This window comes from Lissotriton helveticus, chromosome 9 (assembly GCF_964261635.1).
Source record: "Lissotriton helveticus chromosome 9, aLisHel1.1, whole genome shotgun sequence".
Lineage (NCBI taxonomy): Eukaryota > Metazoa > Chordata > Amphibia > Caudata > Salamandridae > Lissotriton > Lissotriton helveticus.
In genome coordinates this window covers 444,170,787-444,198,223 of record NC_136070.1, presented here as the reverse complement: position 1 = coordinate 444,198,223, position 27,437 = coordinate 444,170,787, and the positions used below count along the sequence as shown (strand labels likewise).

General features: G+C 49.9%; 1 protein-coding gene across 2 annotated transcripts in view; it reads right to left on the bottom strand.

Moving 5' to 3' along the window:
- The window catches only part of TDRD9 (tudor domain containing 9), a 2,642,469-nt gene that overhangs the window by 1,136,461 nt on the left and 1,478,571 nt on the right, over positions 1-27,437 (bottom strand). For both annotated transcript variants that reach the window (XM_078660267.1, XM_078660268.1), the window contains one exon: positions 23,400-23,519. In XM_078660267.1, the coding sequence (XP_078516393.1) occupies positions 23,400-23,519 (120 nt within the window). The remainder of the gene's footprint in view (positions 1-23,399; positions 23,520-27,437) is intronic.

Here is a 27,437-nt window from a genome sequence, read left to right as displayed (position 1 = left end):
CTCTCAGGGGCTGCCTGGGAGTCTTCAGGTTAACCAAGTAGGTAACCTCGCTATTGCGCTCCACCACCTCATATGGCCCAGACCACTTGTCACGGAGCGCACAAGGCTCCACTGGCGCCATCACCCACACTTTCTGACCAGGGTGGAACTCAACCAGAGAAGTGTTCTGGTCATATCATCTCTTATTTCCTCCTGGCTAGCCTCCAGGTTCTCTTGAGCGAGCTTCCTGAAGCGCTTGGTCTGGTTGCGAATGGCCAGCACATAGCTGAACACATCCTGAGGGGTTTTCCCACGGGATTTCTCCCACCCCTCCTTCACCAGAGTGAGAGGCCCTCTGACAGGGTGGCCATACAGCAACTCAAAGGGACTGAACCCTAAGGATTTCTGAGGCACCTCCCTGTAGGCAAATAACAGGCATGGTAACAAGACGTCCCATTTCCGCCTCATGGGCTCTTCCAGGCCCATAATCATGCCCTTCAATGTGCGGTTGAATCTTTCAACCAACCCATTTCCTTGAGGGTGGTAAGGAGTGGTGAATTTGTATGTCACCCCACACTCCTCCCACAGGGACTTCATGTACCTAGAAATGAAGTTTGTCCCCCTGTCAGAGACCACCTCTCTGGGGAACCCCACATGGGAAAAGATTCCCATCAAGGCCCGGCCCACCACGGGGGCTGTGACTGTCCTTAGCGGGATGGCTTCCGGGTACCGAGTGACATGGTCCACCAAGACCAGGATAAACCTGTTGCCTAGGGCTGTCTTGGGGTCCAGGGGCCCCACGATGTCAATGCCCACCCGCTCAAAAGAGGTGCTCACCACAGGAAAGGGTTGGAGGGTGCCACGCACTTCCCTCCGCTCTTGCCACTGGCCTGACAAGTTTGGCAAGACTTACAAAAGGCAGAGACGTGCTGCTTCATCTGGGGCCAATAGAAATGGGTGACAAGGCTGTGATAGGTCTTGTCTTGCCCCAGATGTCCTGCGAGAGGCACGTCATGAGCCAGACCCAGTAGGAAGTTCCTGAAGCGCTCGGGTACTACCAGCACACGGGCTGCACCGGGCTCAGCGAACTTTTTTTTTTTTTTTTATTAATTTATTTCGCAAGTTTCATAACAAGATCAGACTGTGACCCCAGAACTGAATTCGAAATCCCCCCCCCCGCAGTTCAAGGCAAAGAAATATCCCCTCAACCTTAATCAGTATTCCTACTACATTAGAATAAATACACAGCCGTTTAGCCAACAACCCAGTAAGCAGGGCAGGCGGCGATCAGAGCACACATCGCAGCGATTTCGGAGACCAAGCTAGGGAAGATTCAAAAGCAGTGATGTCTTGTATAGCGGCCAACAGGGGGGGGGGGCCAAAGGGAATAATACAGCGTAGGGCCAGCGCCAAGTGCCACCACTAATGCGCATCACCAGCTGCCGCCTCTTCCCCTCGGCGTGCCAGGTACGTTTGGTAGAGTCCCCAGTAATTTTTAGGCCTACTCGTGGGGGGAAGCAGTTCACAGTAGTTTTCAGATTGCGTGCAGCAGTACACCATCTCACGTGCCCATCGCGTAGGGGTAGGAGCCGGGCCTCTCATCCAGGAACACGCAACCACTTTACGCGCAATAAGCAATCCCATGCCCACCAGTCGTCTCACTGACACAGGCAAAGGCTTCGTGTATCCCAACAGGGCCATCTCCGGGACAGGGGGTATGTCCACGTCTACCGCTGTGCTTATTTCAGTGAAAATCTTGTGCCACAATGAGCATACTGCAGGGCACAGCCAAGCTAAATGGAGGAACCCCGCATCGGGGGCATGGCACCTGTCGCATTCCGCTGTGGCTCTCAGACCATACCTATGCAACCTGGCGGGGGTATAATAAATTCTGTTTATGTATTTGAAATGTATGAGCCGGTGCCGGCCATTCAGTGAGAGTGTCTTAGTAGCAGTACAATAATATTTCCACATGTCATCCCTATTGCCATGGAGAGATCCGACTGCCACGCCAGCCGCGCTTTGGTATATGTGTGCTCCCTATGTGTTTGCGATAATGAATACAGGGTGGACTGTAGTTTCTGGGGAGAGGGAGCCTTAAGTACATACGTGAGCTCCCGCACTTCCGGAGGTTCCGCCATGTCTCCCCCTAGTAGCTCAGAGAGCGCATGTCTGACTCTGTAAAACTGGAATTTCAGTAGCAAGGTAGGAGATGGCAGGTCCATGGTCACTTGGCCCCAGGTTTTCACTGTGCCCTCCACAAAGAGATCGCCTGCTGTCTTGATGTTAAGGTCCAGCATGGCGGCCACCACCCCCTTCTCACGGAGAGGGGGCAACCAACACACCCAGTCAATAGGCATAATGGGGGGGAGTACAATAGCGGTCCCGTCTGGATGTGCAGGAGTCTGGACCATGCATGATTCGTAGCAGTCACAGAGTCAAATATGCCAGTCCTATGGTCAGTGGCTTTGAAAATTGTGTGAGGGAGGGTGAGGGGCTTGGCAAATAGAGTTTCGAGTGTAACATGTGGGATGTCTCGAGCTCCATGTACCCAGGTGTGCAAGTGGGCAGCCTGCGCCACCCTGTAGTACAATTCAAGGTCAGGTGCGCCAAGGTCCCCCATGGAGTATGGGAGAGTGAGTAGTGACCAAGCGGCACGAGGCTGTCCTCCCGCCCAGGCTAGTCTCGTCAGCAATTGTTGCAGTTTCTGGAAGAACTCTCTTGGGAGAACCATGGGGATAGTAGAAAATAAAAAGAGGAATCTAGGGAGTACTACCATCTTCATTATAGCAATTCGTCCCAGCAGGGAAAGGGGAGTTTACACCAAGCATCTACATCGTCCTCCAATCTGCTAAACGCAGTGCCATAATTCGCTCTAAACATGGTCTCTGGATCTATGTGTAGCTGCACCCCCAGATACCTGATCGTGTCAGTCGTCCATTGAAGTGGGTATTCCATGGTGGCCAATTGTGTACTCGGGGTCAAGGGAAAGGCTAGAGATTTGGACCAGTTGACTTTTAGGCCAGAGAGGGCACCGTATCGGACAACCTCCCGGAGGACAGGCGACAGGTTGTTTTCAGGGTCTCGGGCGTAGAGCAGGGTATCGTCTGCATACATAGACACCACTATCTGATAGGTGGGAAAATTCACGCCCCTGGCCCCATGATATTCCCGCAGGGCACAGGCTAATGGTTCAGCCACCAGTGCATATAGGAGCGGCGAAAGTGGGCATCCCTTTCTTGTTCCTCTCGTAATGGGAAATGAGTCAGTGACGACGTTGTTCAGTCGTAGCCTAGCGCGAGGGCGGGAGTACAGAGCTCCTATCATTTGCAGGAATGGTTGGCCCAGGCCCATCTTCGTCAGAACCTTGCCCATGAAAGACCACTCAACAGAGTCGAAGGCCTTTTCCATGTCTAGGAATACCGCTAGTGCTTTCCTGTCCTGTCGTACGTGTTGGAGCACCCCCAGTACGGTGCGGATATTGTATGTCAGGTTTCTGCTAGGAATAAACCCCGCCTGTTCAGGAGCGACCAAGGATGGTGCAAGTAAGGCCAGTCTAGTGGCCAAAACCATGGCAAATAGCTTTGTGTCTACGTTTCACAAAGACAGGGGCCGGTACGAACTGCAATGCAACCTGGGCTTGCCCGGCTTCAGTATGGCTATCAGTAGTGCTTCCCTCATGGAGTCTGGCATAGTGCCCTCCGCACATATGTCATCAAAAAGGGCCGAAAGGTGAGGGAGAAGCTGGTCCTGGAAAGTTTTATAGAAAGCGGCCGTCAGGCCGTCTGCACCGGGGGCGCTGCCCGACCTCATTGCGGATAGGGCGTCCGTGATCTCCTCTTTATCTATAGGTTGCATTAGGAATTCTCTATCAGAGTTCGACAACATAGGGATATCTATATGGCCACGGTAATCATCTATTTCATCAGCAAGGTGCCCACCCCGAGACGTGTATAGATCGGAATAGTAGTCCTTGAAGGCTCCCGCTACCTCAGTGGGGTCAGAGATAAGGTCGCCATCCGTCGATTGAAGTTCTATAACTGTGTGTCGTTTTCTAGGCCCTCCAATGATCCTGGCTAGCAGAGCACCTGGGCGATCCCGCTCCCCATAGGTCCTGGCCGTGGCATATTTCCCCATGTGTTTTATTTCCCTGTCCGCTTCCTCATGATATTCAGTCAGTAAGCTATTGATGTCATCCATCTCCGGTCCCTCCGCCTGTGTTATCTGGCTGCGTTCTAACTCCCCCAACTGCACTTCCAGGTCAGCTAATCTCTTTCTAATGGATTTGAGTATACCAGAGTGTTTCGATATGGCCACCCCCCGTATATACACTTTAAATGCTTCCCAGATAGTTTAAAAACTATCTACTGAGCCTATATTAGCCTCAAAGTATGTGTCAATGGCCTCCGCCAGTTCCCCTAGAAACACCGGGTCAAGCAGTGAGTATGGCGGGAATCGCCACGTGAATGGTTTTGCTAGGCGCCAGCAAGTCCATGAGTATAGGGGAATGATCAGACAATGTCCTTGGCAACACCCTGCAATCCTGAACCGTACTCAGCCTGTCCGAGGGTAACAGCATGTAATCTATCCTGGTGTGGATGTCGTGATAAGCTGAATAGTGGGTGTATCCTCCCTGGTGTGGAAATCGGGATCTCCAAACATCCTCGAGGCCCAAACAAGTCATAGCTCTCTGCAATGCCGTCGCAGCCGCAGACGGTTTGCGGTGTGGCCCCGATGATCTGTCTAGTTCCGGGTTAAGCGTAAGATTCATATCACCCCCCCCAAATCAGCAAATTCGGGTCGTGGTGGCGTGCTCTGGCCTCCATGTCCCGATAGAACTCCGGAGAGTCAAAATTGGGGCCGTATGTGTTTATGACAATAAAGGACATTCCAAGGCCTGTGCATCTAGATATAACAAATCTCCCCCCGGGGTCAGACTCCAAGAGCTGCTGTGTTAGTGTGGATTTTGGATTGAGCCATGTCATCACCCCTCTAGCATGAGTAGTGAAACCCGCAGTTACCGAGTTGCCGTCCAGGCCTCTATACTTTAGCATCCCACTGGCATTCGGGAGGTGAGTCTCCTGGAGCATCGCAATATCGATATGGTGGCGCTGTAAGTAGCTCAGGACCTTCCTGATCTTTCTGTGATCGTTAAGCCCCCGTATATTCCACGTTAAAATCCTAAGCTTGGGTGGTGGCGTGTGAGCTGTGCTATTCGGCTCTTCCGTCACGAGGACAGGTTCCGAAAATCATCGAGCCATGTGTCGCATGTGTATACTGTGCGTGTACTATGTAGATCTGGGTTAAGCGTCTTGTACCTTGAGTGGCTAAACAGTCCCATCCCCAACTCCCACTTCCCCCCTCCCACAGTAGACCAACCGCAACTTGGCCTAACATGACAATCCCAAAACTAGTGGAACAGTCCCGTGTGAGACACAGGGAGCTCCCAAAGGAGCAATGAGTGCTAACAGCGCCGGGGCAGAGGTCGCCTGTATAGGAGTCAGTAACCCAGTAAGGTCACGTGGGTAGGACCGTCCCCAGCACCATCGCCCGGTGCAGTAATCATAGCGAACCTCAGTGTTACAAATATCAAACTTATCAAATGGCGGGTCGCCCCCCGCATACAGGTTATTGCGTACATAGAGCAGGCTGCAATCCCCAACTACAATAATGGGCGTGTTAGCATCGCAGACAGTTCCAAACAGCAATAAGGCAGTGTGTTACACCGTACAGTTTGGAATAGTCTCACCATGAGGTCGTGCCAAGAAGTGTTCACAGCCGGTATAGTGGGATCCCCGGCTCGGGGCACGGAGCAGAGTCTCAGCAGGTTGGGTAGCCACTGACGGTGGCTACAGGAAGTCGAACAGTGAGGCCTGTTCCGAGCAGTGGTTAGCAAACCGTCCCGCTCACCTACTCTTGGTCATCCAGGCAGCTGTTGTTGCTTTCGCTTTCCGCGTGGGCGCCATTAGCTTTCCGGTGCTCCTTAGACCACACTTTAGGAGTTTTCTGTAAGTCTTTGGGGTCCGTAAAGAAGTGTGAGTGTCCTTGTCGGTTCATTCTCAGCTTCGCCGGGTACAGCATGGCATAGTCCAGCCCAAGATCCTTCAGTTGTTTTTTGTACGGAGCAAAGCGCTTACGTTCTTCCTGCACTTTAGCTGTAAAGTCAGGGTAGATGGAGACCGTTGAGCCCTCGTATTGTAAGGTTCCCTTCTCTCTGGCAATCCTCAGGGCTGTGTCCCGGTCTCTGTAATTCAGGAGCTTCGCAATGATGGGTCTCGGGGGGAGTCCCGGTTGGGGCTGTGGCGCCAACGTGCGGTGCGCTCTCTCCACAATAAACAGAGGTGAAAAAGCGTCGTCCCCCAGCAGCAGGCGAAGTAGTTTCTCGATAAAGAGTTCCATTTTACCCGTCTGAGTCGTCTCCGGGATCCCCGTGATCCGTATGTTGGATCGGCGCGAGCGGGCCTCCAAATCCTCTGACTTGTCCCGTATCATTTGAAGTATCTTCCCGATCTGCTGACGATCTTTGTCCAACTCCATTTGCGCCTCCTCCACTTCAGTTAAGCGCCTCCCAGCCATGTCTAGGCGCTCCGTGTGTTTGTCAACTCGTTCCGCCATGCGGTCCATCCGGTATGTGAGCGCGTCGATCTTGGTGCCAATAGATGTGATGCTGTCCTGAAGGCCCTTTTCCATAGTGATCAGCAAGTCTTTTATATCCGAATAGATTGTGTTATCATTGTCCCTGGGCATGGCTGCACCGCCGGAGTGCGAGCTGTCTGTAGGTTTTGTGCGGCGGCTCTCAAAGGGGAGCTTGCTCTGTGATTTATCGCCTTTGCCCATGGCTGCGCAGACGACTGCAGTTGTGCGGTGACAGGCCTCCGCTTTCAAGGTGTAGCGCCTGGGAGTAAGCCCAAACTACGAAGCGGTCCGAAGCGCTTCTCAGCAGATCCGATCTTGAGCAAGCTCTGGCTGCAGTTGCTTCCTAGGCCTCAGCAGTGGTGGACGCCAAGATGGCCGCCCCTCGTGGTCCGATGCTCACCAAGCGATCCAGGCATTCGGGGAAAGACGAGCAGGGAGACCTAGGCACTCCCCTCCACGAGGACCCCCTCGAACAATCTCTGTTCCTCACCGGTTTTCTTCGCAGATCAGCGCATCAGCGGCAGGGTTTAGGTGGGTAAGCACGAGTGCCCGGCGTCCAGGGGGGAGAGGAATGGCAGGATCGTAGGACGCCCCCGGTGAAAGCAGATTCAGAAAAGGGGGTGGTGATGAACAGAGTGTCTGAATTAAGCAGACCACTCTTACCCAGTCCAAAGATCAGGGCTTGATCCATCACCGTTTTTTAGCTCACTGCACCATCCCAGCTCAGAACCTGGCTACATGCAAATTAGTCTGTTCCTGTCCCAGTGCATGATGGGAACAGGGCAAACCAAACTACCAAGCCAATTCTTATACTGGGAGGAAACAAGCTTCCGGGGACCGGTTTCTGGCATTTCAGCCGTCGTCGGCCCGGCTTGCTTGAATCCTGATGGTGCAATGAGCAAGGGACTCACATCTGAGTATACCCGGTGAAAGCAGGGCAGGAAGCCGGACTCACCCCCATAGCAATCGCCAGAGCACCTGTACGCTAGATGTCCCAGAGGCAGGTGGGTTGTAGAGTCGGGTCTCAGCCTCCCTCCGCACGTTCTGCAATGAGCTCCGGGATTGTCTCTGGAGGACGGGATATTCGCCGGGCGCGATCCGCACCAAAGAGCCGCACGTCGCGTGACGCAGGGCGGGCTGCGTTCACCCCAGAGCCGCGGCTTCAGGGCCTAGTGGGCGCCGCTCTTCCCGGTGGGTTTCGAGGGTTGCCGAAGGGGGAATTCCCAGAGGTATTCAGGTCAACGGGGGTGTGATTTTGACCCCTGAGATCTGTGAAAATTCAGGATTATAGCAGGATAAGTCGGGCGATGGCGCGGAGCTCTAGAGTTATGCATCCGCCATAGACGCCGGCAAGCTCCGCCCCCGGGCTCAGCGAACTTAGGCTCACTATAAAGTAAGTCATCCTCCCAGTAGATCAAATGTTCCTTGGACCCCAGGCCTGGTGCCTGGTCTGCTGCCACACACCAATGAGAGAAGAGCACTCCTTCTGAGCCTGGCAGAATTCCTCCCTGGAGGGACCACCCTCTTGCTGCCACTGGGACAGCTCAGGCAATTCCCCGAGTTCGGCCACCTGCTCCCCTGTAGGTTCCAGGGCATCCCCCTCAGGGTCTGCTTCCTCCTGGACCGTGGGAATGGTGGGGGCTGGTTTCCCACGCCCTCTAACCCTTCCTCTCTTGGCAGGTCCCTGGGCCATTGTTCCAGGCTCCAGCTCTGCTAATCCGCCCCCTCTGGCTGTCATTGCACGGGTGGACACACAGATCCACGCAGGCAAACCCAACATTTCCAAGTGAGTCCTGTGCTCCACCTCTTTCCATGGAGAGCTCTCCAGGTCATTACCTAATAGACAATCTACAGGCAAGGCATCGCTTACTACAACCTCCAAAATACCGGAGACTCCTCCCCATTCAAATGAAACATTTGCCAACTTGCAGTAGCGCACTGACCTGTCAGATGCCACCACAGGTCGGAGTACCTTGGGAACAATTTGCTTTTCAGACACCCACTGACACCTGACAGATGTCACGCTGGCCCCTGTGTCTCTCAGAGCCTCTATTTCCTGTCCATTGATGGTCACCTTCTGCCCATATTTCTTAGTGTTTTGGGGCAGCAAGGTTTCCTGGGCCATCTCTTGGTCTCCTAAAGAGACAAGGGTCATCACTGCTAACCCCTCCCCCTCACTGGAAATCAAATCCCCTCCCAAAGCTACACTGGCTAACCCCGGTGTTGGCGCACCAGTGGGTGCTGGAGGTTTCTTTGGACATTTGGGGGCAATGTGCCCCACCTCCCCACATGAAAAGCAAGTAGGCGGGGGCCTGTTGTCCTGTTTGCCCTTATGGGGCCGGGACTTCTTAGACTTGGGGGGTTGAGACGCTTTCTCCTTGGAACTATTTTGGGGCCCTTTAGAAGACTCCTTTTGATTACCAGTGTCCCCCCCCCTCTTCTGCTGGGGACCCTGTCCACCTTTGGCTGGGGTACTTACCACCCCCTTGTGGACCCTGGTGTTAGTCCAGCGGTCCGCCTCTTTAGCAAGCTCACTCGGATCAGTTAACTTGCTATCTAAAAGATGCTGGCGCAGCTCTGGAACACAAACTACTTAAGTGCTCCCAACTAATCAAGTGACACAACCCCACATAATCAGTAACTTTGCTGCCCTTTATCCAACCTTCCAGTGCACGCGTGTACATACTCACACACTCCACCCAAGTACTTGAATCAAGCTTCTTGAAGTTCCTAAACTTCTGGCGGTACTGTTCTGAAGTGAGCCCATACCGGAGGCACAAAGCCTCCTTCATAGCGGGGTAGGATAAAGTACCTGCTGCTTCTAAGGGTGCCAAGACATCCCTCCCAGAGGCCTCAAAATGCTTCCACAATCCTGCCCCCCAATTCTTCTCAGGCACTTCATTCATCTTCAAGGCAAGTTCATACGCTCTGAACCACGCATAAATATCCTCACCCCTCTGATAATTCTGTACCAGATCTTTTGGTATGAATACTTTACCCGCCTGTACTGGTTGTGCGCTGCCACCATTAGAACTGGACTCCACCTTTTTGGATTTAATGTCCAGCTCCCTCATGCTCAACTCATGAGCCAATTGGAGTTTCTTCTCCTCCAAAGCGGGAGCATTTCTTCTCTCCTCCGCCTCTTTCTCAGTTTCAAGGCACAGTCTCCACTCATCTGCTTGAGCTTTGAGTTTAAAAAGCTCAATCTCATGGGCCCTAGCTCTCTGATTATCCTCCAGCTCCTCTGGAGAAATAATCCTACTGGAGTGGTTGCTGCCAGCCCTAGACGCTGGCCTCCTCACTGGCAAATCACTGGATACAAAAGCATTCTCCTGTGTGCCTCCCTCTCCAATAACAACTTCTGGATCACCATGTTTGGCCTCCCACCAGGCCCTCAGAGCTTTCCGTAGCTCTTCCTTGTTTGCGCTGCCCTTCGCTGGGCATCCAAGCTGTTTGCAGAATTGCTTCAGTTGCTCCTTATTGTAGTTGAATAAATCCTGAATTTCAAATTCAAGTTCCAATTCTACTCTCACGCTTGCCGCTTTCTGAGACATGATGCTTCCTAACCTTTTCAACTAAAAGGTTTCACCAAAAAGAAAACATCTTGCACAACCTGTGCTGCTAAACTAGACTAGTGATGTACAAGAAATCACTGTAGGTCAAGTGCAATCATTAGTTCAAAATCCGCACCGCTGTCCAACAATGTTAGATCTGGGGGTGTCTAATTGGCAGAGGTAAGTACCTTAGACCAAGTAGGGACCCTTGCTTCTAGTCAGGGTGAAGGAATACACACAGTAGATAACCTCCGCTCTCCCTCTAGGTAGCTTGGCGCGAGCAGGCAGGCTTATCCCCAAGGCAATGTGTATAATAATTGCACTCAACACAACAATAATCCCCAATCCACCACAAACTGAGACCACACAGGTAAGTATATTTTATAAAAATATATATCTTTATCTAGTTTCAGCAGGTAAATAAAACGGTTGCACGATACTCATTACTTTAAAAGAATGTAGCTCTTAATCTCAGTGGTTATACTTAGTTTCAGGAAGTTCGTGTATCAATTGTCTCAAGTCTCTTGTGAATTAGCACTCAAAATAATATTTTGCGCTTTCTGAATTCAGCTCTCAAAAACGAGCAGTAAAAACAATGCCAGTTGATAATTTGACCAACAGAATCAGCCCCTAACGCCAGGGGCCCTAAGCGCTACGAGCGCGCCTCACCAGAATGCTGGGGGACTCCTTTTCCCTCGATCGGCACTTCCTCAGGGCCTCCGGCGCACCTCGCCTATCAGCGCCCACTCGCGCTCAGGCCCGGCCGGTCTCAACACCCTCTCCGCCCGCTCTCAGTCCTTCGGGGAGCGGCGGGGAGCAGAGACGGCAGGCCGGGGGCTGGGGCACTTCCAGGATTCCCTCGGCGAGGTCGGGTCAGTCTTCCCCGGTCCCGGCGGTGATCACGCGGCACTTCTGAGGTCTACGCAGCAGCTCCTCCAATGGGCCAATCAGGTCGCGGCTCTGAAGGCGAGCCTCCACACACGCCCGGGAGTCAGCCAACGGCAGAGCGGCTCCCGGGACAGACGTGAGATGACACGCTTCGGGCAGCCAATCACCACTCGGCAATCCTGATGACGCTGCGGTGCACAGGCCTATCCCGTCGCGGCGTTAGTGAGGGGGCTCGGCTCCTTCAGCCAATGGGAGCGCGGCGGCTCCGATCTTCGCCGCTGCAGCTCCCGTTCACGAACGGCAAGTTCTGGGGATATTCCTGGCCCCTGGCAGCGGCGGTGAACAGGCGGCAGATGGTTTTTGAGGGCGCAGGTCACGAATAGACCGCCTTCTCGGCCTCACCACCACTTTGGAGCAGATTTCACGAGGGGAGGTACCACAGACCTCCGACCCTCGCTGGGAATGTGCCGATGAGCACACTGATCCCTTACTCACGCTCCACAGTCGAGTACCACGCGCTCCAGGCCACAATAGCACGATCTTGCAGCAATTCTTGGCAAAGCTTTAGGAACCTTTAACCCTGGGTTCCCAACAGGAGGCCAGCTCTTCTCAGGCCCTTGGAGATTCAATGAAGACACAGCACACAGCATAGTCTTGGTAGATCAAGCAGGTAGGGTCACAGCACACAGCAAAGTCCCTTTCTCCTCCTCAGCATTCAGTTGAAACAGCAGAACAGGTCAGCCCTTACAGCACACAGCAAGGCAATCTTCCTTCAGTTCTCCAGCCGTCCTTCTTCCAGCAGAGGTTCCTCTTGATTGTAGAATCTAATTTTCTGTAGTCAGGGGTCCTTCTCTTATACCCCAAAAAGTCTTTGAAGTCCTTTGAAGTCTTTGTGCAAGTGGGCCCTGAGCCCGGTCTAAACCAGTTCTGGGTGTTGCTGAGGCACTGGGGGTTTCCTGGCTTCCTTCTTCCTCTCAGTATCAGGGACAGAGGTGACAGTCGCCCAGCAGGGGGGTGGAGCCAGCTTTGTGGTCAGGCAGGCACAGCCCTGTCACTATCAGGTGTGATCTCCTCCCACTTCCCTGGCAGCAGATGCTGCCTTTCATCCACGGGCTGACTCAGACAATCCCCTGGGGGCTCTGCAGCCCCTGTCACACTCAGGCCAGACAGTCAATCCACAAACAGGCCCAGGCACACAGAAAGGTTAGACAAGAGAACAGCCACTTTCTAAAAGTACTATTCTCAAACACAGGATTTAAAAACAACCTTCACTAAAAGATGTGTTATTAAATTCTGAGTTCAGGGATATCATTCACGTATGTCCCATCTTGTTCCTATGGGAAGATAGGCTGGTATCCATTGGGACCAGCCTCCCCCATGTTACTCTATGGAGCAAGATAGCCTTACAGTAGTGAGCACACAAAATGGCTGCCGCTCACTACCAGAGCATGTGACCTGCACTAGTACATGCTCTACCTTATCCATACACTGCACCCTGCCCAGGGGGGTACCTTGAGCCTTCCATAGGGGTGACTGATGTGCACAGACAGGGAAGGGTTAGGCCCAGCCAGTGGGGACACTGGCCAGGCGGACATGGCAGTCACTGACTGCACACAGGCCCTGCGCTGGCAGGCCTGAGACACCATTTTAGGGCTACTCATGTGGGTGGCGCAATTCTGCGCTGCAGGCCCACTAGTAGCATCTGTCATCACCAGCCCTGGCACACACAGTGCACTTTACTAGGGACTTCATGGTGATACAAATATGCCAATCAGGTCTATCCAATCAATATGACAACTTACAGAGGGAGCACTTACACTCCGGCACTGATCAGCAGTGGCAGAGTGTCCAAAGCATCTAAACCAGCAAAAACTAAATCCAGCACAGCATCAAAAATACATGAGTCAGAGGCAAAAAGATGGGGGAAAAACCACGCCAAGGGGGTCAGGTCTAACAGGTATACTATTACAAACATATTGATACCTGAAGAGGGCAGATCAAAAACACTCTTTCTCTGTGCTTCTTCTTATACGTTTCATGAGAATTGTAAAGTGAAGTCTTACAAATAGAAAAAAGCTGGCTTTGGTCACTCTTTTTCCCTTTACATTGCAGGGGTCTATGATTTAAGGATAGCCCAATTCAATAAAACGTGGTATAGGGTTACCCAAAGGCAGGGCCATGTTTCAGGCAAGTATAGGAAAAAGTTCTCATTTTGAGAAAACGTACATCTGTCACCAATATTTAATATTGTTGATTTTGAATACCTATATCATTTGATGGGACCGAATGTACAGTCTGGAAAGAAAAATCAAGAAATTAGCAAAGAGCCTTAATTTTTAAACAATATTGCTAGATAAACCTTGTGACAAAACCAAATGCTGAAAATGAAAAATTATACTTCAGCAATCCACACATTTAGTAACAGAGGTCTGCAGCGCCTGAGAGAGGCGGAGTCAATAGGACTAGAGTCAGAGTTAGCTATGTGCCTTACATACACAAGCCCTAGCTGCAAAGAAATTACCAATAAAGAAAGATGCTTTAGTCAGACTGTTTTACTTAATTGCTCGCTATTACACTATATTTTAAGATCTCCTAAGGGAGAGGTTCAAACCCTTTTGACTTCTGTGGAACCCCACTTAATGGTAAAAGAAACCTGCGGACCCCCTCCCCAATACCCCCACCCTGAATCATTAGTGAAATCTGTGGACTCCCACTAAGTCATTGCTGGAAGCCAAAGATTCTGGCCAAAGCATTTCCTATAATTTGAACTCCCAAAATCGGCATAAAAAATATAGAAACAACCATTCATCAAGCAAATGCACAAATGATGAAAAAATATCTACATTTTAATTTTAATAGGTAGGTTGGTGCTTTTCTAAATCCAATTAAGGCCACCCATCATCCATACTGTGTTCTATTTGATGCACTTACACTGCTCCCAAGAATCTTAATTTTTAGCTGCCAACTTCCTTAACATTAACAGAAAGTTTCCAAAGTATAGTTTACATTTAGCTTTATAAAAGACGTATTGATCTGCTAATATTTAATTTTCGAAGCAGTCACAGACTCCTTGGTAGACTTCGCCAACCCCTAGGGGTCGCCGGACCACAGGTTAAGAACCACTGTCTCAAGGGATTGAGGCACATGATCTATGCCTTTCTATCAAGTCTGCAACAGTTCAGGTGGTTAATGCCTTTTAAGACAGACAGTGAAGGCTTAACACTCTGAGCGTACCATTAGTGACGCGACGTGAGTGCTGACGGAAGAGGCGTGGTCAGCTGCAGGCGAGCAAGCTGAGCGAGCGGACGGGCGAGGAGTGAGACGCGGAGACTCAGCCATGCCTCCAGGCTTTAGAGCCTCAGACCGGGGTGGACTAGGCGATAGGTGACCGGAGGGGTCTGCCTGCGTGGCCGTGGCAAACGAGGCAGCAGTAGCAGTGGCGGCAAGTAAGTCGAGGGGGGAGGAGAGGCGGGGGGAGGAGAGGCGGGAGCAGGAGCGGGAGTGGTGGCGTTTACAGCTCACAGTGGTCACCATTTCAGCCGCGGGTAGGTAGCCACAAGCCCCGGCTGAGCCCCCTCCGACTGCGGCCCGCGCTCTTCCCTGGTCCGCACGGTGCGTCACCCTGCTCAGCTTTAGCTCAGCTGCAATAATAACGGCCAAATATCGCAAGCTGCCAACTCGGCCCGTGCCCTCCGCTAAGAGTCACTGACGCCGTGGTGTCCCCCAAAGCAGCTCACAAGCCCGGGGTGGACCAAAAGGCGGCAGTTTCACCCCCAGCCGTGTCAAGCTCGGTCGGGCTCGCCTCGCTTGCGGAGGGCTACCCCTCGCCAGGTCAACCACTCTGGGCACCACCCCACGCTCTCCCCGCACCCTATCCACTGACCCCCCATTCCTGTGTTGCCTGTAGACACTCGGTGGGCGTCCTCCATTCACCGGAGACCGGACCGTGAGAGGGGCACAAGCACCCCCTCCCTTCGCGTGGCTGGAGCCTTGCATTGGGGGAGGTTGTGCCTCTGTGCCGACCACGGTTCCTGGCCCCTGGAGTGGTTGGTCCTGCTACCGGGTAGTCTCGGGCTGCAGCAGGGGGGGGGCTGGGAGGGGAGTAAGGCGAGCAGGGGGAAGCCGCATGCACGTCTCCCACAACAACAGGAGCAAAAGCAGACACCTGGGCACCTTGGCACCTGGCAACCTGACCTCCCTGACACGAGTCAGACAAGCAATACCTTGAAAAAACCCGCCATAGAGGAAAAAGGGGACCCAGCATCCCAACACTCCCCACGTCCTTACACTCGATCTAGGTGCCAGCATCCAACAGCCAGCAGCTAGCAGCACCCCCAGGGGAAGACCGGAGGCTCCGGAAGAAGTCCCTACCCCATCGGTCTCACCACCATCGGTCCCGTGCAGCCCCTGGCGCTCTGGCCCCCCGACAGAAGCAATGAGATCGGGGAGAGTGAGAAAAATCACTACTACAGCAACAAAAAGGGAGAGGGCTAAACCGGAGGTAGTCCATGAAGACACCCTCCAGACCACTTATGAGTACCCAGGATTTGCCGAAGCACCAAAATGTGCCCGCACTTGGGAAGCAACGCCCCAGTAAGGACAGCAAGCACTCTCCCAAGGCACTAGCCACGAGCGGGCTAAAACCCCGATCTCTACTGGACTATTTAAAAAAAGCACCGGTTTCACCAATGGCCCTTTCTCACCCTCAACCCTCGGAGGTAACGAACCCCTGCACTATAGGCCACAAAGGTCAACCGGTAAATCCAGTAAAGTTAAACATGCATTCGCCGCAAATGCTGTTTCTAACAACCACTAAAAGGTCGGACTCCGACACCGAAGTCTTCATCTTCGGGTCTGCATCTAACGATCAGAGACCAGCCCTAGAGGGTTGCGGGAGGACGGCGGAAGATTCGCTATCAAGCAATCAGCCCACACAGAGACAGCTTCTCCGTTCACTTGCCTCCAACATACAAGAAGCAGACTGCACCCAATCTCCCTTTGAGTTGCCAATAAGGGATGTACCCCCCACCCCCAGCAAGGCAAATAGTCTCCTCACCTCCTCTGTCATTTCAATATTCTAATACCCCAAAGAAAGTCATTCCAGCATCTCACCGTCAATTAATCTTTCCACAAATTCACAAGCAACCCAACCATGTCTCTAATAACGATATAGTCAATCCCCCTCAACTGGATCCCAATAGTCCCCCAAAGGGAAGCCCGTCCTGCTTAATCAACAACAATGCCTGCTCTCACCACTAACAGCAATAACAACCTCATCTAAATCACTCCATAACTCTGACTCGAACGATCGCCTCCTAGCAGACCTGTCCCTTTTTTTCAAAAATCCACAAATTTCCCCCAACCCAACCCTGAAAGTTACCAATCAGCAAGAAGCTTCTACAACACAGAGTCTTTGGCCTCAACTGCTTCAAACATTCCAACACATAGTCACAGCTTTAAACTACCATTCAGATAAATTGGACATGCAGGTTGACTTACTGAACACGCTAGCAGTATTTACAGCAGGGATCGACAATAAACTTGATAAACTAAATAACTTAATCATAAATGCACAATCAGCCACAAAACTAGTTCAGTCGGTTTGCTGCTGTTCACCCATTATTGACTCACTTTCTTCTCTGCCAGCTATTCTTTCCTCTGTTATAGACGAGGTTAAGCAGCTGAAGGAAGGCGGCTCGCTGAAAAACCCACAAAAAAACGCAAACCTTCACAAACCTGTGCTCAGAATCTGATCGTTTCCAGACATTCCCTGTATATGCGCCCCAGTCAAGTGGGGATCAAGATCCCCAAACATGCACAGCAATAACCAAATAAAACCTCCCCAACATTGTACGCCCTCAAGGACGCCATGCCCGGTACCAAATGGGCAAGGAAACCACACCAGTCCCAATGCGGGAGATCAGAACGTAAGCCTGACGGATTCTGAACCTCCCACCTCAGTATCGCAGTCTGCCCTTATGCCACCCCTTTCTAAGAGAGAGCGCAAACGCCAGCGCAAACAAAGAAATAAACTTTAAGCCAAACAAACATCAGCCCCCCAGAAATTATTTCCTCTCTTCTTAACGACATCAAAAAAGGCAGATGCAAGCATCCCATTACCACCCTCAACCCATAGAAATGTTATTCATAGTGACCCAAAAGGGGGCCTACTCAAAAGTCCCTGTCAAAAACCCTCAACATGCGGCTGGGACCCAAGTATCCCATCTGGTCTAGCAGGGGCATGTGCCCAAACAGCGGGACCAGAGCCAGAGCCTGATACAGAAAACCCAAGGCCCCCAATCACTGATCTCCCCACCCCGAGGTTCACAGGCACAGAATCACATTCTCAATTAGCACTTCAACCCTCTCTGGCAGAGCAGGAAAAACCCAATACAGATACTATTCCATCAAAAACAATCTTCATTCACAAACCAATATTTCCACTAAGCAGGCAGGCCATGAGGTCAGGATCCCAACACCAGTCCCCCCCCCCCGCTCCCCCCATAGAGGAGTAGACCTAGGGGCTCCATCCGAAAAAGCCCCCCCACGCATTCCAATCCCATTGCCCCACGGGGATTAAAAATGACTTAAAATATTCTTCGATCCTATTAGTCCCCGAATACAAATCAAGGGGGAGGCACGACACCCTGAATAGATCAAATATATCAAATCTAGTAAATGACATCCCGGGGTTTGAAGCACTACTATCGGATAACATAGATTCAATTGAATTCCTTGCCCCAAGGGGCACTCAACCCTCTGAGGCAACCCTGGTGTCATTTAGATCGCCCGCTTAGGCAGGAGTGTTCATGGACCATAAAGCTATTTTTCGGGACTGGGGTATTAGAATCCATCCCCACTCCCCCCCAGGCTACCCTACAGTGTTACTAAACCAGTCAGGAGTAGGAACAAAAGCAGATAGTCTCCCAGCCAGCAGCAAATCTAAGCCCTATTCAATCCTAAGAAACGCGCTAGGGACCACAGACACACAGACACCCTTCTTAACTGGGGAGCACGCCCCTGATAACACCCAAGGATGGGGATGGCTTTCGGCGGTCTTGTCATGCGGGAAAACTGTCTGACCACAGGACGTTCTCTCAGCGGACCAAAACCACAAAGCACTGGCACAACCATACCGCCAAAAAACTAGTCCCCCAACCGTGATAAGGTCAAAGACAAACCCCATTTTCTTATTGTGTTCATGGAACATCAGTGGCCTCGTACACAAAATAACTAACCCAGAGACACACTCCTTCATATACGGTCAATCTATGTTTCAAATAATCTAAAGGGCCCGATTGTTCCGCTAAACTTTGAGGAAGACTGGCTACTTGGGGTTAAAATTAAATCATGGTCCAAGCAACGCTCGCTCCTTCTCCTCAATGTATATATCAACCCAAGCACACGGACAAAAAAGGGGCATCTGGCACGCCTATCTACAATCATGAGCGAGCTGGCCGGGGACCACCCCGACTCGGACTGCATAGTGACGGGGGATTTCAACACCAATCTCTTCCAGGACATACCTGCAGACTACGACTGACTTTCCCCATTGACATTATTGGAGGTGCCAGATCAATCTAAGCCTCCAACTCAAGCACACTCGGCCCTGGGTGAGCTCTGTGTGTTACAATTCTATAGCGCCGGGTATCTGGTAATGAACGGAAGGACACCAGATGATACCCCCTCCAATTGGACCTGGACAAACGGCAATAAGAAAACTTTTCTGGACTTCACCATCTGCAATGCAGACCTGTTCTATCATCTGGCCAGCTTCAGCATCCAACCACGACGGGAAAGCGATCACCGTCCACAGGTTATCACCCTTTACATTAACCCGGAATATCATACCCCTGCTTCAACCACTTGCACCGGGATCCATACAGAGAATCTGAAACACCTAAGATGGAGCGACGATATAAGCCCCAACATCATGAAGGCAAGCTTGGCTCTTATCAATAGGGATACAGATCGGATGGCTACCCCGATCGCTGTATGGATGATTTTTTGCTCCCAACTGGTCATGCTTTTTCCTGCAAAACAACATCAACACAATGCTAGCTCCATCCGGCAGTTCTCACTCTCAATTCAATCGAGGGCGTTGAAGAAAGCCAGGAACAAAGCCTTGCGGGCACTTACAAAATCCCCAGGAAATAATGATCTTAGACACGTGTACAAATCAGCGCAAAAATCATTCAGGATGGCCTCACAAAAAGACAAACGACTACACCAAAATCAATTATGGGCCAAGCTTCTCTGGGAAAGCAAAAACCGCAATGCGAGAACATTTTGGGCCTTAATCAACCGTTGCAACTCGGGGCCTTCAAAAGTTGGGTCGGCAAACATACAGGAATCAGACTGGGCCGCCTTTCTGACTGACCACTTTAGGTCCCCGGAGAGCACGGCGCCAACAGGAAGCAGCCCTTCCAAAGAGGCAGAAGCGCAACCAAGCATCGGCACAATCTGTGCAGACTATCGCTCAGACGATATTAAGATCACTGAAGAAATGGTTGCCAACGCTGTGTCAAAAGCAAGATCGGACGGGCCCCAGGCCCAAACGGCTTACCCCAGAGTCTGTTTAAACCCAACATAGCCCTTTGGTTGGGGCACATTACCAACTTGTTCAACTTTGTGCTTAGAACTTCAACTGTTCCGGAGTCCTGGCGTGGAGCATTAATCCATCCAATCCACAAATCAGGCTCCCGTGCCACCCCAAGCAATTACAGACTAATTGCCCTCCTGGACATTGAGGCGAAGCACTACACAGGCATACTTCTGAAGGAGCTAAAGGCATGGGCAGAACGGCGTGAACTGTTACCAATGAACCAAACAGGCTTTACAGCCAATTCAGGGACCACGACCAATTTGTTTACACTATCTGTAATCATCGACAAAACGCTTTTAACATCTAGATCAGTGCACTGTTGTTTTGTTGATTTCAAAGCGGCGTTTGATCGGGCCCCAAGGGCAGCTCTATGGGGTAAATTGGAAAAATGGGGGATTCCTGAAAAACTCCTGGATGCAATAATCCAACTATATTCACACACTTGGGTCCAGGTGAAGCTGGGTTCCGGCAGGCACCTCTCACGAAAAATTATGACAACCAGAGGAGTCAAACAGGGGTGCGTGCTGGCCCCCCTCCTTTTTAACCTGTTCATAGCAGATTTGTCGGTCACACTCGACGAGGTAAATAGTCACTCCCCTAGGGTCGGAGGCGTAGCAATAAGCAATCTTCTTTACACCGACGACCTGGTTCTTTTCAGTCTCACGTGAGTTGGGCTTCAAAGGCATTTAGATAGGTTACACAGCTACACAATTAAGAACCAACTCGAGGTAAATTTAAAGAAAACTCAAGTTGTGTCCTTTGGAAGGAAACGTAACGGCTGCGGTGTGTGGTCATATAATAATGAAAACCTAACAGCTGGACGCACATACAAATACCTAGGGGTCCACTTTGATGCTAGGGGTAACTTCTCTAAACAGCGCGACGAAATCGTAGTAAAAGCCACGGCTCTACAAGTTACTTTAGCTAAGCTCGCTAAAGAGCTGTCCGGTCCAACACTCTCATTCCTATTGGAAATTCTGAGAGCTAAAAGCGGACCCACCCTAAAGTATGGGATCGAAATATTCAGGGCTAAGCTAAATACAACCCTGAATCAACTTGTGACTAAGATATACAAAAAAGTCCTCCATCTCCCCAAATCTGCCTCGGCTGCCCAGATCAGGCTGGAACTAGGCTTAATAAATTATGAGGCTTCTAACACTGGCACCTATCTAAACTTCTGTCAAACTCAGAAAAGCAGCTACAGGTACTTTAGAGTCTTTAGTTTGGTTGGAGATCAGTCAGAAAAACCCTGGGGGTTCGTATGGCCGCCTCTTTACTGACTCTATTCGCGAAATGGCGGCGGGGGACCTATGGGCCCTTAACCCAAGCATGACCGCATTTAAAACCTGCATTTAAAAAAGCTTCAGAATGTGCTCACTCATCATGGAAAAAGGGCATCTCGGTAAACGCAGCCACGCATGGGCAGTTATGAATTCCTATGGGCGCATATCCCCCGCTACTTACCTCTCCTGTACCTACTCACTGCACTTAAAGCGGAGCTTTCTGGCAATTAGACTGGGGGTTTGGCGATTCTTAAAAGATCTGCCCTCATGGCTGCGATCCACGGAAGATCTAACATGCAGAGGGTGCGGGAAGACTTCCGAAACGCTAGAGCACGTGGTCTGCTTATGTCCCGCACTTATGCCCCAAAGTAGACGAAAACTCAAAGCAGAGTGGAACAAGTTGAGAGTTCGGACCTGTAGACAGGCAATTATCACCTCTCTGTGCCCAGAAAACACAGCTCTAAACATAGCCTTTACAACATATATTTGGGATGCATACCGCATCTTTACAGCAAAGGCGGAAGGAGCAGTAACCCCCCTCTCTCTCTCTCCTGTCCAGTGGTCTAACTCAAGCTGCATTTTAGCCCCAAGTTTTAAGATAAAAAGTCGCATTTTAATATATCAAGTGTCTCCGAGCAGCGATTAATCTTCATGGACTGCGGTTTGGCTCTAGTGGCCAATTTCTTAAAATTGTTGGGTATTATGAGTTTTAGTTGTTAAATATTAGTATATCAAACCCTCTGGCTCCTTTATCAAGTGTTATGGTTGTCTATTACATACATGTTTTAATTTTTAAGGTGCAATATAAATCGAGAATAGGAGTCGGTAGATTTTTCCAATTATTTGTGGTAAAATATGTCTTGAACTTTTTTTATCTTAATGTATAGATTTGAGAATTCACTGTGAAATGCTTTTAAGGATACGTTTTTCTTTATCCAAATAATGATTTTCTACTTCTACTAATGCCTTTTAAGGAGAGACACGTTTGAGTGTGCATAACTTTAGGTTCTAGACACAGATCTAATTGATCATAGATGGCTTATCTGCCGGGAATATAGGGTAAATGCTCTAGGTAAGAAAAACAGTTTCAATTTGTATTAGGTACTGGAAAAAACATTACTTTTGTTGTAATTCATGCACATACCCGCCATTCCTACAAAGTACAAAAATGCATGAATTACCCTATTTAGAGTGCCTGAGAAAGTTAAATAAACTTTCAGAATTCAGGTCATCTCATGGCTATAAGTGACATCCAGTGTATCTTTGTTTCTGCGGCAGAGCTGATTAGTCACGTGTTACAGATCTGCTGTCAAGCAAAGCTAGGTTTCACATATGATTCCTGCTCTCAGCAAGGACAGAACTCAAAAAAATATAACAATGATTTGTCCATGACTGAAACATTTACAGCCAGTCGCACCAAAAAATAGCCCCACACTCACTCCAAGTTGCTGTTGTGTAAGTTGAACATACAAAATATGCGAAGTACTGCTGCCAGTATTGGGATGCCTGCACATTACACTGGTATGGTACACAGTTAGGACCATTTGGTAGGGCCTTCCCAAAACTCAGGCCCAGCTCAAGAATAGCTGCCACAATCAGACATTAGCAAAAACAACAGTTGATGAACAGAATGCAGAACAATGTCATACATTCACCCCAGTACAGAGATCTGGGCCTAAATCCATCGTTTTTTTGATCACCACACCACCCCAGTTCAGACATGGCCATATGCAAATCAGCCTTGACCCTGTGCCTCATGGGAACAGACCAGCCCCAACTGCCAAGCCAAGTCTTCCCTGGACCGGAACTAAGCATCCTAGGACCGGTTTCTGGCTATCAGCCGTCTTCATCCAGACTCCAGTGGTGTGGAGACCACGGGACTCACGTCTGAGCATACCCGTCCCACTCGGGGTAACAAATGCATATGGACATGTCTGAGCTGGGGTGGCTTGGTGAGCAAAATACCGATGGATTAAACCCAGATCTGTGACTGGGGGTGAATGTTTTGCCATTGTGCAACATTCCGTCCATCATCTTGTGTGTTTTACTGTTCACCCAATGTGGGAAGGGTATGACCAGACGTGGGTCCCATGCTCACTACCACTGGAGTCAAGCTATCCTGGCTGAAGACGGCTGATAGCCAGAAACCGTCCTAGGATGCTCTATTTCGGTTCAGGGAAGAAATGGCTTGGCAGTTCGGTCTGGACTGCTCCCATGAAGCACAGGGTCAAGACTGATTTGCATATGGCCATGTCTGAACTGGGGTGGCTTGGTGAGCAAAATAACGATGGATTACACCCAGATCTGTGACTGGGGGTGAATGTTTTGCCATTGTGCAACATCCTGTCCATCATCTTGTGTGTTTTAACAATCAGACATCAGCCAGTTCCCACTCTATTACAGCACTGGTAAAACCTAAATAACAAAATAATCTCTCAAAAGAAATGTTCTTACTTGCAAAATGAATCGTTGTTTGTAGTTGTATTCCCGATCCATGGGTGGTCGTTTCTGGGAATCAACAAACATGTTGAATGCTCGAATTCTCTTCTTCAACTCTTCATACAACTCCGCAACCTATAGGAACATAGAATCGATTAAGAACATTTTTAACATGGCACATACCCACCAGTCTCTTGGTGTGTCTTGATATTTCATTAAAGAGGCGTGTTTCTGTACGTTTAAATGAATGATTAATCAAACGATGGCTTTCCCTGGGACTCAGGAAGTAGCATATTGATTATTCTGATAGATGAAAATGATCAAGAATTGGAGCCAGGCATGACTGACACACACACATTAATAACGCCCCTCAACACCCACTTTCCCACCTCAAAATAGCTCAGAAGCATGTGTAAGCTTGTAACGAGAGCGCAAACAGTGGCATAGGTCAGCCGGGCTTTTGACCACAATGGGAGAGTCAAATACCAATAACTTAACAGCAAGGGCAAGAGAAAGAGAAATTGGAGGGATAATGGGAGAGATGGTAGTGCTCTCACAGCAGTGTCAAAACTATAACAAGGTGCAAGGAAGGAGCATCGTCCTCCAGGTTGCAGGATGTAAAACCAACCCTAGCTGGTGATGTAGTAAGCAGGCCGGTGTTGGGTTGGTTTACACATTAAATAAAGGCCACCTTCATTATTTCTAGACATGAGAGTGCTTTCCTTATTTCCTTATGTAGCTGGACGCACCATCTTGTTTCACATCACACTAGTAAGGGTGGCTTAAAAATATAAATGGGGAGAATCCACCTTTTTATTCAGTATGCCCCAAAAGTGAATCCAAGATAAACAAGCATTGGCATAGCCAACAGGTCTTGCCTTTGGGACCTTGTAAGTGTTTAGCCTTGTATCACATACTCCTAGGTGCTGTGCCACTAGGGATTGGAGAGCTACAGAATTCATACACACTGGGCTTGCAGTCTGATTCAGGAATTTCATGATTGCCTCAGGAAATATTTCTGGACACATTCCAAGGCTTTTTAACACAGACAAAAAGAAAAGTGTCTCAATGCTAATTGACAGCACTATAACATTCTGTGCACTACTGCATCACCAGAGTATTTAACAGCCTATGAAAAAAAGCAGTGAAGTACTTTCCATTGGCGGAGACGTCACATCCATCCTTCCACAGGCCTCTATTTACCAGGCACCCTCCTACAGAGTTTTCCATTCAAAACTCTACTAGCACCATCTTCTTACCAGCCCCGCATTCTGTCCCTGCCCCCTGGGTGTAGGAGCACTGCACACAGCAACAACAATAAAATGCTCCCATTTGCCAGGTAAAGGGGAAATGATGAAAAACAGGGACAGCGTCGGTATCAATTACTCTCTGTGCACCTTAAAACAAAAACATTAACCTGACCTTGTGAGATTTAACAGGTACTTTTGTAGAGCGCTCCAATACCTTCAGGTCAGTTTGCACTCTACAAATTCTCCCCAAAATTAATCTGACCTTGTGGCTTTTTTTATTGTTTTAATTGCAAATTTCAAAGAGTCGCACAACAATTACACCATACACGTAGTGTGGATTTCATGAACCAATCTTTGACAGCAAGGGATAAAACAATTAGCCACAAATATCAGCAGCAGTTCCATAATCAATAACTTGAAAACAACAACATAGGCTCATGTAACAAGCAGTCTGATCATCTCGGTCTGCCAGATCGGTCGGCTAATCCAATAATCATTGAAGCGGCTGCCAAATGTTTTAGGGACGAGACGCAAGTGGCAACAACGATGCATAGACATCACTAGTTGTATCGCAGTACATCATGTCACGTAGCAAGGCGCCACCCCCCCCCCCCCCCTGGCGACAGGGTCCCACCCCAAATTCAGGGAGACTTGCCTTTTAGCCAGCATTAAAGCAACTGCAGTGAAATGCCTTATCCCCGGGCTCAGCGGTAGCACATACCCCACCAACAGGGCCAATAAGGGTGTATGCAGGAGTTCAATTTCAAACATTTGCTCAAGGTGCCCAAACAGTGCTTCCCAGTAGGCCTGCACCGTGGGGCAAGTCCATGCTAAATGAAGGAAGTCAGACAGCGGCATCGCGCATCTCTGGCAACAATGTGGCTTATTACAGTCCCTCCTTGCAATCAATACCGGAGTCACGTAGAGTCTATGCAGGTACTTGAAGTGTAGGAGTTTATGTCTATAATTATTTGACACCAGCAGTGTCTGTTCGTAGCAGTAGGACCACATCTTTTCAGTCATGGGTTGCAGTACATCTCTCTCCAAGGCTGCACAAGCTCCCCCACCCATTAATGGCCGTAGTGCCTGTGCTTGCCGATTCAATCTGGACACTAAGTGTGCGCTAGCAGGCGCAGCGATAACTGTTGTAAGTGGGGTGAACTCCACAGGCTCCTCCGTCTCAGGACGTAATGCAGTGATCATCGCCATTTGCGTTCTGTGCATTAAAAAACGTTCCAACATGGTCACATTGCAATCCCCCGTTAAGTCCGCAACCGTGCGTACATGTCCATCTCTAAACATAACCCCCATGTTATGTATTTGACAGCAGGTAAGTGTACGTTGTGTCAGAGTTTCGGTCGTGGGCGCTATCCAGGGATTGTTGGGAATCGGCAAACGTGGGGAGTATAGGTGCTCAGCTCCCAAGTATCTACGCAGGCACCCCCAGGTCCAGCTCGTGCTTTGCAGGGTATGGCTCTCGGCCGGTGTTCTTCTGAGTCCACCCGTGAGGATGGTGGAAAGGGGGTAGGGACAGGCCTGTGTGTGTTCGGGTTTCAGGAATTGCAAGCGTGCATCTGGATGGTACCAGAAGTAAGCGTAATGCGCTTTGTGCCACTAAATAGTATAAATAGAAATCGGGCACCCCAAACCTCCCTCTTTCGAAGGGCTGAATAAGTGTTTTCCAGCCTACTCATGCATGGTATGGTGTCCCACCCAAATCAGCCGTGTCAGCACCCCCTTGAGGGTATTAAACAAAGAAACTGTGAGTGGGATAGGAATGTTCAAAAATAAATATAAAAACCTGGGCAACACAACCATCTTAATGATCGCGATGCATCCCGCTATTGATAGGAGCATTGCAATCCAGAGATCTACCTGCTCAGTAAGGAGATCTATGGCTGGACCATAGTTGAGTTGCACAACCTCCGAGGCCGTGCAATGTATAGTTACCCAAAGGTATTCTAGGGGATCATCGCACCAACGGAGCTGGAATTCCAGTGTGAATGGAGTAGTGGCGTCAGTTAAGGGGAATATTTCAGATTTTTACCAGTTTATAACTAACAAAGAGAAGGCTCCAAACCGCACCACCTCTCTCATAATGGGAGGAAGATTCAGGGCCGGCTCCTGGACGAATAGAAGGATGTCGTCTGCATACAATGATGCAAGTAAAGGACCCTGATGAAACCCTATCCCCCCCCCCGCTGGAGATGCCGCTCTTGCAGATGTCGCACCAAAGGATCCATCGCAATAATAAAAAGCAGGGGTGAAAGTGGCAACCCTGCCTGGTGCCTTGTGACAGCGCGAACCTGGTGGATAACACCCCATTTATACGCAATTGTGCTACTGTATTGGTGTAGAGAAGTCGTACCAGTGACCGGAAATCCAAGCTTACTTAATGCTGCGTGCAAGAACTCTCACTCAAGGGAATCAAACGCTTTCTCTGCGTCTAATAATATTGCCACAGCAGGGAGCGCAGGATTAATCTGATTGAGGACCGCAAACAGTGTACGTAAATTCACAGAAGTTGACTGGGTCTGCATGAATCCCGACTGAAAAGGGGATATAATCTGCCAAATTATGAGTGAGATTCGCGTGGCTAGTACTTTAGCAAGTATTTTATAATCCTGATTCAACAGGGACAATGGCCTGTAGGAGGCATTACTGTCGGACGGCTTTCCCAGTTTCAAAAGTAAGGTTACTATCGCCTCGTGCATACTGAGGGGCAGCTCACCGGACTCTAACCCCTCTTAATAGACTTCTAACAAGTGTGGCACAAGTTGCACCTTATAGGCCTTGTAAAACA